Source organism: Ammospiza nelsoni, chromosome Z (assembly GCF_027579445.1).
Source record: "Ammospiza nelsoni isolate bAmmNel1 chromosome Z, bAmmNel1.pri, whole genome shotgun sequence".
NCBI lineage: Eukaryota > Metazoa > Chordata > Aves > Passeriformes > Passerellidae > Ammospiza > Ammospiza nelsoni.
This window is the reverse complement of record NC_080669.1, coordinates 59718328-59730654: the sequence shown is the minus strand read 5'-3', so window position 1 is coordinate 59730654 and position 12327 is coordinate 59718328. Positions and strand designations below refer to the sequence as shown.

Below are 12327 nucleotides of genomic sequence, written 5' to 3'. Positions count from 1 at the left end.
GATAAATATCCTTAAAGCAAGATGAGGCAGACTGTGCCATGCTAGGCTCTGCAGCTCAAAAACATTGCAGAACCACATAGAAACTGGATGACATATACCATATGTGGCTAAACAAATTAATTAAGATTGTGTTGTCTGTTAGGTAGTAGCCTTTCAGTATGTGAAATGAAGCTTGGTAACAAAAGCAATACTTAGAAAATAATATTGCTTTCAACTCCAAACTTCAGCCATTTCCATGGATTATTCATGTCTTTCTGAAAATCTGAAATGTTTTAAGCCTATTAATAGATGATGTTTGATACTTCACATATTCCGTAACTGCTCATTTAAATGCCTATCAGCATCAGGAAGACCAATTTAGTTTTTATGTAGATGTGTAAAGATCTGTTTTCCTAAAGGAACTGAAACCTCTCTGTACCAGCTTGCCATGTCATTTAAATTTATTTTGACAAAATTTTAGATGGATCAGTATCAGGCTGTATAAATTTCTTTTCTGTCAAAGTGGTAATTCCTGCACTGTTTGTCCTTGACATTTAGAAATATTCTTATAGTAGAGATATCCTTCTGTTCAAGCAGAAATTATTCATCTTTGAACGTGAAGCTTAATTGAACAGTGCTAGCCATGGTCCCCAGTAAAAGCAAAGATCACGTGTCCGGCAGAGCAGACAGTTGTTTGCTCCAATTCTGTTACATTTCTGATAGGGATGTGAGCACAGCTGGTGGAAAATGGTGCTGCTGTGTGTCACAGCAGATCCTTTGTCTTGCAGGGCTGTAATCCTCAGAGGAAATGGTTCTTTTTCATCTCGCAGTTTTTGAAGGCGCTTAGTCTCGGCTGTTAATTTTTGAGGCTCAGGGTTATGAAATGCATAGTGCTGCTCAGTGGCTTCCTGAGGATGCAGTATTGATGTGCTCACAGCCAAGGAAGCTTTGAATGGTAAATTGTACCTCATTTCTGTTTGTAATTTCATAAACTCTTGTATTAACAGAGAGCACCTCAAAGCAAGCATGAGGCAGGTTTCCATGATACAGAGAGGCAGAATGAAGGTCAAGGAGCAGCAGAAATCAGTGTGGCAACCAGCAGTACTGGTCAGGTAAGTAGAGTATTTTCCTTGTTTTAATATAATTAAATATTTGAGACGTATAATGCTTACATGCTGGTATTTAACTTAGTGTGTTTGCATGCCTACTCATTTAAAAAAAAAAAAAGTACATTTTTCTTCTTTCTATCTATGTCTGGGAAATTTATTGTATTTACTGTAAGGAAGTTTTGAATAAAGGGACATACAAATATTCAGTAATGCAGGGAGTATTTTTCTTTTGTTTAAATGATTAATGAGCCTAATGGTGTGAAAGAGATGGCAAGAGTGACTACAGGAAATGTATTTCATTGTAGGTGAATGGTAATATGAAAAGTGCTAGTAAATTATGGAAAATTGTTCAAATTTTCATTTTAGAAACTGCCACTAAGATGCTGGTGAATTTTAAAAAAAGAAGAAAAGCAAATGACAGGTTTATTATTAATGTTTCTTCAATACTGTATTATCTAAAGCTTTGAAACTGAAGTATCAATGAGGTAATCTCCTGAAAGTTGGCTGAAGGGTTATTTAAATGCTTCCAAATAATCTTCCATTGCTGTTTCTCCTTTTATTACTGAAATACATTAGTGGAATATTTTGAGGTATACATTAAATTCTTTACTTTTCCTTTAAAATCAATATTTATTACTACTCTCTTTGGCTAAAAATACTTTCATTTATTTACCATGATTATTTTCTTTCATTATTTCCAACTGTAGCTTAGACATTGCCACTAGTAATTCGGGTTTTTAAAACTTCACATTACAGATTTAATAGCTGAATTGATATACAGGATGTTTTTGTTACTCCAGGGAAGTAAAATTATTTCGATATTTCCGAAAGTGTCTTGTAGAAGATTTATCAGTAAGAATTGTGGTTCGGCTTGAATATTTCTCTTGATTAAACATTAAGCACAGCCCATAATTTTGCTTTTGAAATACATTTGATCACCATTTGGAATTAAATTCTATCATCCATATCTTATTGTGGTTCTGACTCTTAATTCTTATGACAGCTTTATTGTGTGGGAAGAAAATAGTTCACTGCTGCTTTTGGGCTGAAAGCATAATGTACTTAAATAATTGATGCATTGTTGCTCTATTTTCCATCTTCAGAGAATGAATTAGGAGTTTTTTCTGGACAATGTATTTTACAGAGAAGGAAGGAAGAAGGGATTGACATGTCTTGGCAGACTTATGCAAATGGAAGATCTGTTCATAATTCAGTTGAGGCCTTAATGTTGAGGATTTGTGCAATTTTGACCTTTGCCTTGTAAAAATATATAAAACATGGCTATTCCTTCCTCCTGGTGGGGAATAGAGCCAGGGCACTGTATCTGTTTTAAAACAGCCATCTGGGGATTATTTCCTTTCAGTCCAAGTCCAGACAGAGAAGGTTTAATGGATTGGACATAACATTTATTTCTGATAAACCAGCTCAGTATACTTAGAGCAATCACTATTCAGTGGAATGGAAAAAAAAAAGTTTTCACCAATTTATTTTGTTCTGATTGGTTTTGTAGTCAGTAGTAACTGAATCCAGGATTTTTCACTTTTCAAGTGTGTCCTTTTCAGCACCATCTTTCAGCTTTCTTTTCCATTGCACTCACTACTTTCCTGCTGAAGTAAAATTTTGTTTATAGCTTCATTTTGGAAGTTGTATAAAGGAATTTGTTGAGATTGTCCATCTTGTTAAGAAAATACGTCACAAAACAGAGACAATTACTCAGCTGACATGGTAAATAGCAAGGTAAAACAATGAGTGAAAGATAATGAAGTATAAAAGCCAGAAACAAGATGATGTAGACAGGAGAAGATTTTGAAGGAGAAGGTCCTACACAGGAAGGGTCCACCTAACATTTCCTTGTCATTTCCCATTTTCTTGAATAAATGACTGTTCACCTGACATTACTTCCTTGGCATTGGTCTTTACAAGCCAGTGAGAAATGTAGTTACACTTCAGCTGAGCAGGCAGCAGGCCCTGAGGGAATTGGTTACCTGAACTGAGGTTGCTTTTCTGTCTACACCATGGTGAATTTTAATAGATAGTGCCCAAGACTTGTGTCATTTTTTACCTTTTTTCATGAAACAATCACACTGAGCTTAATGGATAATTTTGGTATGTGCATTATGTTGAACTGTAATCCTCTGAATGTAGTTTGAGGAAATATGAAGGGACTGCAGGGTGTAAAATTCCGGGAATTCATTCCCATATACTTCACATATTCTATAGTGAAGTATATGGGAATATTTCCCATATACTTCACTATAGCACTGAACATTATTTAACTGAATATGGAGAAAATGTAGTGTGATTTTCTTCCTAGGCTTTTAAATTCTGATTTTTTTCCCTGTAGTTAACAGAGAAAATAAGTGTTTGCTTACATAGGAAATATAGAAGGGAATAAATGGTGTTAAAATAAATAATTCCAGTTATACTCTTGTAGCATAAAATACTTCTTGAACATGAATCACATTTTCTGGATTCAAATATGTACGTGAAATGAGTAATAATGTTAATGTGTTTAAATATTCCAATATAACTACATTCTTTTCTGTTTATACAAACACTTCTTCAAGTCACTCCTACCTTGTATTTACAAGTCTCTTTCAATTTCATGTTGAGCTGTTAAAATGTTGGGAACTGCAAAATTTCCCTTTCTTTATGGATCACATAGAAGAAACAGACATTATTTCAAAATGTCTTCCATGGAATTTTCTTCAGTGTGTTACTTATTTTTACTGGAAAAAATTATATCCATTGATCCTCATAGTTTGAAAATGTTTTGCAAATTGGGCTAATAATTCCATTAACTGATTTTAGCTTTTTTAGAGGATCAAATGAAAACTGGTGACTACCTCAGGAAAATAGTTATTGATACTAGAAGTGTTCTCTAAACAAATATATCTTTAATTTCCCAGAGCAGATGGGAAGGGAGTGATATAATAAGGGAAACATCACAGATAGAAAACAACAGCAAATTAAAAAGTAAGAATATTGAGTGGATAAAAAATGGCAGAAAAAGGAAAAATGTAAATACATGAAATTAATTAAAATAAGACAAAGATGCTAATAATTGAGTCTTGCTAATACAGGTAGGAGCATACCTAGATTCTAGGAAAATTACATCAAGTATTGTCAGCATTATTCTATAGTTTTCACTACACCACTTAGGCTTTGCTTTTGAAATAAACAAATTCAGGTAGAGTTATTCATTGCCCAGAGCAGTCTCTTTTTAATGGTGGGTTCTCAGATACTACTCCAGTGCACTACAAAATCTGACACAAAAGTGGAGTCTGTTTTTTTTTCACTCTGTCAAAATTATTATTCAGTTTGTTCCAAAATCTACTTCTTCTTGGTGAAAATAATAATTAAATCCATTCAGTTGAAAATACAGTTCTATTGGGACTGAATCTCAGGAAAAAAGGTTAATAAAACCAGGTTTAACAGTGACCTCTCTGTTGTGTCAGGGCATAGAGGACCTAAGAGAAGCAGGTTGGCAGTTCATTGCTGTCGGCACAACTGCATCATCCAGTGCTGAAACTCAATGTTGTTCTGTCCCTCAGACTTTGTTTTATATGAGTTGTTGTTTAAATCTGTAGGGTTCTGCTGCTCGAGTGGACCATGAGACAGCCAGTGTTATGAGCTCTAGTAGTAACTATTCTGTTCCTCGCAGACTGACAAGTCATCTGGGTACCAAGGTAACCGAAGATTACAAACCACAGGTCGCTAATGCTACATTTTTACTAATACAATAACCTCATTGTTTCTGCCAGTAGTACTAATATTATCTGAACAGTCTTGTCCATACATAGTAATTTTTATTAAGTTAAAATTTTAGTATATTTTTTCAGCTTTGAAAATATGTGCACAGAAATCTTTTTTTTAACTTGTTGATGATGAGTTAAGAGTTGTTACAGTAAGGAACAAGCAATTCCTAAAAGCTACTGGGATATCAAAAAACCTTGTGATGTTGCTTTATAATTCATGATGAAAATTAACCTTTTTAAGAGCATTTCTTCAAATACTTTTGCAGAGTCCAAATCCACAAAACAGACACAGTTGCCAAGAAATTAAACAGACCAAATAAATTTATTTAAGCCCTTCACAGCATCTGCGGATAGAAGACTGCACTAAAAAGTACATATGCAGCATGAAAAGAGAGGGGAAGAAAAGGGCAAACTCATGAGCCACTGATCTCATGCTGCCTCTGGAATCAGCAGCTGTGTGGATATTGTGGGTGGTGTGCCAAGAACAGTTCTTTGGGATGGTGGGCCTATTAATTTTGCATAGTGTTAATGATTTTGGGCCTTAAAACAGTGTTACAGTGTCGTAATTTCAGTCCTACACTGTATGCACATCCTAAATGAAGTTGATAACAGCTGTTTGTCTGCCAGTTTTCACTGCAAACTGTAGAACTCCACAAAGTTACAAACGGTGGGAAAGCCCTGAAGTCAGGAAGAGGAGTGAGTGTGGAAGGATACAGGCAAAGTCACAGGTTTAACTGAGTTTACTCTGGCGTAGGAAATTATTAATGCTTTAAAAGGGAAAATGATAGAGATTCTAAATGGAGGAGTACATTTACAGGTGGAAAAAGAGATGAGTCTGTGGGCAGTCAGTGTAAACAAGAGAAACAAATAGATTTGTTTGTTTTTCCTATAATACAACTTGCATTACAGCTGCAACTTGGAGGCCTGATTTGGTGGCTTCTTCAGCTTTATTCTCTGGCAAAAACTTAGCCTTCCAAATCCAAGTAACACTGTATTATAGCTGCCAGTTGAAACATTTGCAAAGAGATACACATAAAGCAAATTAAATTCACTCTCCTTTAAGAATCAAAGGCTTTGTTTAAATGCTACATTTGGTTTTTCCCAAACCAGGAAGACAGGATCTCCAAACTGGGATGCTAGACTGTCATAGAAGTCTATTTCAATGGGTTTTGCCATGCGACCATATATTTTAACAAACTCTAAGATTTGTATTGCCTCAGCAACCCTGTGTTTAGAGAACTCCATGTTACCAGACTCGCTGTTTAGTCTGCCTGCTGATGTTCTTTTTTTTTGTTTTTGAAACTTGGTATGTGTATTAATCTTCAGGCACATTGGAATTGTCACTGAGGACACCAAATAAAATCATTCATTGACAGAGTAACCAGTGCAAATATCTAATTATTAGTAGGAAAATTTGTCTAATGGTTCTAAGTCTTATTTCTTCCTTATTTACTATATTCTAGAGAAACACACATGCTGCTACTCTATAATTTCCTTTGATAGTTTCTTTATGTTGTGCTTTGACTTTCAGTGTTCCTGTTTATCTTGGCTTTACAAGTTTGGAGTTTTTAGATAGTATCTAAGATCATCCTCTACATCCTGTTATTCTGTTAAAAGTTGACTAGAAGAATGAAATGTATTTCTTGATTGAAAGCTGTTACTGAAGAGTGGGAGTACAAATAGTGCCTTGAATACAATATTACACAAAAGCCAAGGGAATCACTAAAAAAATCACTATTTTTAATTTTTAAAAGTGGGTTACTCCAAGTTAAATGAGAAATTCTGGGTTTTTATGGCATGAGTTAATTAGACAAATGCTCAATATTTTATACATACTAAATAAACATTTGTTTGCTGTACTGTTTTTATCCCTGTAAACTTGAAAACGTATTAAACTCTTTAGTTTTGCACTTGCTCAAAATAATCTGGTTCATATAAAAGTCAGCGATCATAACAAAAAATTACCAGTTAATTTGAGGTATTTTAAATGAAAACTTTAAAATACATGGATGTTTTTTCAGCATGATGTAGACTATTTATAAAGTGTAATGAATTCACACAGAGGATACCTTTTTAAAGAAAGATTTAATTTGAAGGTATTTTGGTAGCCCAAAATGAAACACTTTAATTATACATTTGTTTAAGCTTTTTGTATGATGGAAATCTGGAAGTCTTTGCTATTGGTTTTGTAGATTAATACAGTTACACACAGCTACGCCCCACTTCCAGCCATTTAACCACTAAGTGGAATTTATTAAGATTATGAATGCTGAAGTAATAATAGTATTTAATTACATTTAAATAGCACAATTTTTTTCACCATTAAATAAGGGGATTTTTTGCTCATATGTACCATTCAAGTTTCATTTCAATTTGATATGTGTTTTTAAAACGTAACTGTATTTTTAAAATCATTTCACCTGCAGGTGGAAATGGTGTATTCATTGTTATCAATGCTTGGTACTCATGATAAAGATGACATGTCAAGAACATTGCTAGCAATGTCTAGCTCCCAGGACAGCTGCATAGCCATGCGTCAGTCTGGATGTCTTCCTCTCCTCATCCAGCTTTTACATGGCAACGATAAGGACTCTGTGTTGTTAGGAAACTCCCGTGGTAGTAAAGAGGCCCGTGCCAGAGCCAGCGCAGCGCTGCACAACATCATTCACTCCCAGCCTGATGATAAGCGAGGCAGACGGGAAATCCGTGTGCTCCATCTCTTGGAGCAGATCCGTGCTTACTGTGAAACGTGTTGGGAATGGCAGGAGGCACATGAACAAGGCATGGACCAAGACAAAAACCCAAGTAGGTTCTGCAAGCCATATAAAAGCATTTCAAAGATATATTGAAAAGAGTGAATTTACAGAAAGTACAGCTTTAATCTGACTTCTTGTTGAATGTGTGCAAGTTCTGTTATATACATATATGTGTGTGCGTCATTTCTCCTTTATTTAAGTTCAGCTACTGTTGGGAAATAGTATGTGTCACATATACAATATCCTATTTAGAAGCTTTTTGAATTTAAATCTTGGACTTTGGTGTACTTTACAGATAGTAATTCTAGTGGTTTGTATTTGTAATTTGTAAAATAATATTGAATATATACTCATTATAGTTTACATTTTTACGGATAAACAGTCCCAAATTGCTCTTCATGCAGATGCTTAGGAGATAGCACTTTCCATTTGACAGAGGGGCAGAGAGAACAAATTAAATAATCTCCATCTAGCAAAGTGAACTGCTGTTTATGATGTTATATGTGAGAAATGTAAATTAATAGGATTTTTCTCAGGGAACAGTTAGAAAAATAGATTTAAGCTTCGAGTTACCTTTGTTGCTCCTCTGAATTGAGGGCATCCCTCAATTGTAGCCTGTAGGTGTCCATGGCAGGTGTGTGACTGAAATCAGGGCTGCCTTTTGCCTGATGCAATTCAGCAGAAGTGGCCTCTGCACAAGCTGTATCATAGTATCATCATAATGCCATTTCTGCACTATCCAGAACCTAGCTCACAAAAGTATGAACTTAAAAACTTCTAGGTTATGAAGCAGAAGTTTTAATTAACCATTCATAAGGATGTAGCACTCAAAGAAACAGAGTATTATTTATTGCCACCAGAATATTTGACCATATTGATTTGTTTCACAAATATTATTAATTTCTAAGAGTAATAAGGTAATATTTTTTGTACTGCAAGTCGTGTTTCTAGCTCAGCACATACATTCAGAATTCTCCCTAATTTGTTTTCAAGCATCAAATATATTTACAGTACACACTTTCTTTAGTAATAGTCTTAACTAATTGTGTGTTCATGGATTACTGGGAAGATACACACCTGACCAAAACTGCAGCTGGTTTATTTTTAAGATTAGATTTGCTCTGGAGAATTTATGATCTAGACAAAATCACCTGGAAGGTACTAATTGTTACCTGTTTCTGGATCAGTGCCTGCTCCAGTGGATCATCAGATTTGTCCTGCAGTGTGTGTTTTGATGAAACTTTCATTTGATGAAGAACACAGACATGCAATGAATGAGCTTGGTAAGATCAGACTTGAGAAGCTTGCTAGAAACCATTGCTAGAAACTTCGTGCATGTCACTGCATATATGGCTTTTTTTTACTAATAGTTTAAGCTATTAACAGCAATTCATTTGTGTCAGTTGTTGCCCCCTAAGTGCTGAAAGGAGTTGAAATTAACTACACCATTTCCCAGTGGATAAATTATTATATCAGTTACTGTTTTTTCTGGCATGAATTGTGAATTTCTGAAGAGTAATATTATTGTGGAAATATTTGCAATTTTACAAGTATTGGACTTAAAATTGAGACTACTTTCCAGGATGGGTGTTTTTTTGATTGGTGTTTTAGTGGGGTTTTTTCATCCTGCATTCTTATTTGACAGCCTGAATTTTTTTAGTTCAACAAATTCCATGCTTATAATTTTAGCAATTCATATCTCTTTCTGAGCATTGTGGTTTTCAGACATTTGAGGTTTCTTCTGTGCATAAAACGCAATTTGTTCCTTGCTACATATGTCCTGTATGTACAACATTAGAGTACAGCTATGACTTTTTTTCTTACCTGAATATTTTTAAAGGAGGTTTGCAGGCCATTGCTGAACTGCTGCAAGTGGATTGTGAAATGTATGGACTCACAAATGATCACTATAGTGTTACCCTAAGGAGGTATGCTGGCATGGCTCTGACAAACCTGACTTTTGGAGATGTGGCAAACAAGGTGAGAGCAGAACTGTAAACTTGCAGTAATTTCAGTTCATAGCTGTTTGAATTACAGCTCTCAACACAGGTGATTAAAATCTCCAGGATAGGATATTGAGTTTAAACTCAAGGCAGTTGAGTTCATATACTCTCTCTATTCCATCCTGTTGCTGACAGAGAGCACCACAAACAGAATGTTCCATCATATATCTATGGTATTGGCTCTCAAATCACTTTTGTCACTCAAAGCAAGGATTTTATCTATTGACCTGCTTTCTTAATGAGAACTAGGTTAGTACAGCACACAGTGATTTTATAGTAACTGATTCTTTCTGAGAATGTTGAATTAAAATACAGTAGTAATTGGGTTGTTTTCTGAAGTTTTCAGTTATTTAACAATACTATTGCTGTCTAATGAAATTTTTCCAACCTCAATTCAGGGTAGAGCTTGCTTTTAAATATATGGAGTGTATCTGGATCAAACTGGGCACCACTTCAATCATTATAAGAGAAAATTGGTTCCCCTAATTTCTGACAAGGACATTTCTTTTAAACACTAGAAACTTCCAATAGACTTGCCAGTCTGTATATCTTAAAATAACTCAATACTGAAGACCTACCCTTCTGCTCTAGAGGGAAGACATTTCAGCAGTAAATGGAAATAACAGATTTCAGAGAACTCAGGATTTGTTCTCTCACTAGGCAGTAGGTAACAACACATTGCTAGCTCACAGTGGTTTTTATCTGGTGCAAAGGAAAGAAGGCTTCTAAGGCAGTAAAGATCAAGATCACGTCCTTGAAGTGCAGTAAAAAATACAAAATTTTAGCACAATTTTGCCACTTAAGTACTTAAACTGATAGCTGTGCTGAAATTTTGTAGTAGTTGTAAACCAAGTATTTATTGTTGACAACATATTTGCTAAGTTTTTATTGAACATAGATATGATTTGCTTAAAATATCATAACATTGTGCAGAAGTAGCCATCTAACCTGCTATTTAATACTACTCACTTTCTTTTTTCTCCTAATTCCTAACAGGCTACATTATGTTCCATGAAGGGCTGCATGAGAGCTCTTGTAGCCCAGCTGAAATCTGAAAGCGAAGACTTACAACAGGTAATGCTCTTTGGAGATAAAATACTTCTTTTGTTGTCTTATCTGCCTTAACTTTGATGTAAATTTTTTCTCATACTTATTTCATTAATTAGGAAGTACATTCTTCTTGTAAAATATTCTTATCTGTGGGATCAAGTTCTGGCTTTTTTTGTGGTTTGGTTTTTTGTAAATCATAATGCATGGGCTGCAAATCTTTTCTTATGACTCTGATGTGTTACTGTCTGTTCTAATGGGTCCTTCTGTGTAAGGAAAACAGCCTGAAATAAAGCCTTTAGGAAGTGCTTAGGGTAATCCTCAGAGCTGAGAGAGCAGAACTGTTGGAACTTGTGTAAAATTACTAAATATTAAATTACAGTCAACTTTAACTAATGCTTATTGCATGTAAAGTGGAACAGTTCTTTAAAATAAAACCGCCCTTTTCCTTGCAGTCTGACTGAATCATCAGACATAAGAGCAATTTTAAATAAAATTGACCTTATCTCTTAAAATGCTGTTAACAAAATATTCTCTCCTTAACAGGAGGAGCTCACTAGTTACAATTGAGGAAAATATTAGAATTACAATAGAGATTCTTGGATAAACACCATGATGTGCTATTAGGACAGGTGTTGAGTATTCTTGAAAAGAGAGTCACAGCCCCATGGGCCCCCTGACCTCTGGGATGTCTCCAGCCCCTGGCACCTAGACACCACAGACACCACACACACACAGAGCAGGAAGTCCTCCACTCAGGACAAGTTATAAATGGGATTTAGTAAGAATATGGGATCAGTGTACTCAAAAGGCATGTCCACACAACTATATCAGCAATCAGCTGTTCAGACGTCACTGTGCCTTTCTGTCCCTGTACTTTCCTGTGCTGAAAGATCACCTCAATCCATCTGTTTTCCTGCATTTGAAACCTTTGTATCCTGCCATCCTGCAATAAGTGTTCTACAGTTCCAGAGTGCTCTTCCCCTGGATCCCACAGTGTCCCACATCCCCTCTGTCCAAAATGGGCAGAGAGCTGCTCCCTTTGACTCCCCTGAGTGTCACAGCCGTGCCACGGGGTAGTGGGTTCCCTGGGAAAGTTCTGGGAAGAGCCTGGACACGGCACAGTTCCCACCTGGCTTTGGGCTCCTGTGTTGAGGTGGGCTCTGAAGGGCTGGTGGCTCCTTGGGAGCAGCCAGGGCTGGGTGTTCCTGGGCCCTTCCATGTGCCTTGGCTGTCTGTGCTCCACTCTGGGGGTGAGCAAGGGAGCATTCACCACGTAACCTGAAAAGTTTATGCACTTCTGTGACAATGAGAACACCCATAAGCAAAAGTTTTCTATCAAATTAATTTCATGAGGGATATGCATGCTTACAACTGCTCATGAATGGATGGAGTTTAATGTGTAATGACTGCCCGCTACAGTGACAACCTATCTCAGTCTAACTGCTGCCAAGTACCAGGACATCTTCTGGAGATAGCTATTCTGCTTGTAAAAGGCAGAATGTATTTTAAAAATACTTTAAAGAGCTTTATAAACATCAAAATAATCATACCATATGAGAGACAGGCAAGCGGTATTGTTCTAAGTGAAAAAAGTGAAAAAAATATTATATAAATCTCTCCTTTGAGATGATATAACTCTAAAACAGACATAAGAATAGAGAAGCAGAGAACC

The 12327-nt window shown here is 35.8% G+C and overlaps 1 protein-coding gene across 2 annotated transcripts in view; it reads left to right on the top strand.

Annotated features, from left to right (window-relative positions):
* Positions 1–12327, top strand: part of APC (APC regulator of WNT signaling pathway) — a 93674-nt gene that overhangs the window by 66963 nt on the left and 14384 nt on the right. The window contains exons 8-13 of one of the 2 annotated variants that reach the window (XM_059492249.1): positions 987–1091; positions 4679–4777; positions 7273–7651; positions 8790–8885; positions 9443–9582; positions 10602–10679. In XM_059492249.1, the coding sequence (XP_059348232.1) occupies positions 987–1091; positions 4679–4777; positions 7273–7651; positions 8790–8885; positions 9443–9582; positions 10602–10679 (897 nt within the window). Of the gene's footprint in view, positions 1–986; positions 1092–4678; positions 4802–7272; positions 7652–8789; positions 8886–9442; positions 9583–10601; positions 10680–12327 lie in introns of both variants that reach the window. The other variant, XM_059492248.1, reaches the window with a different exon arrangement.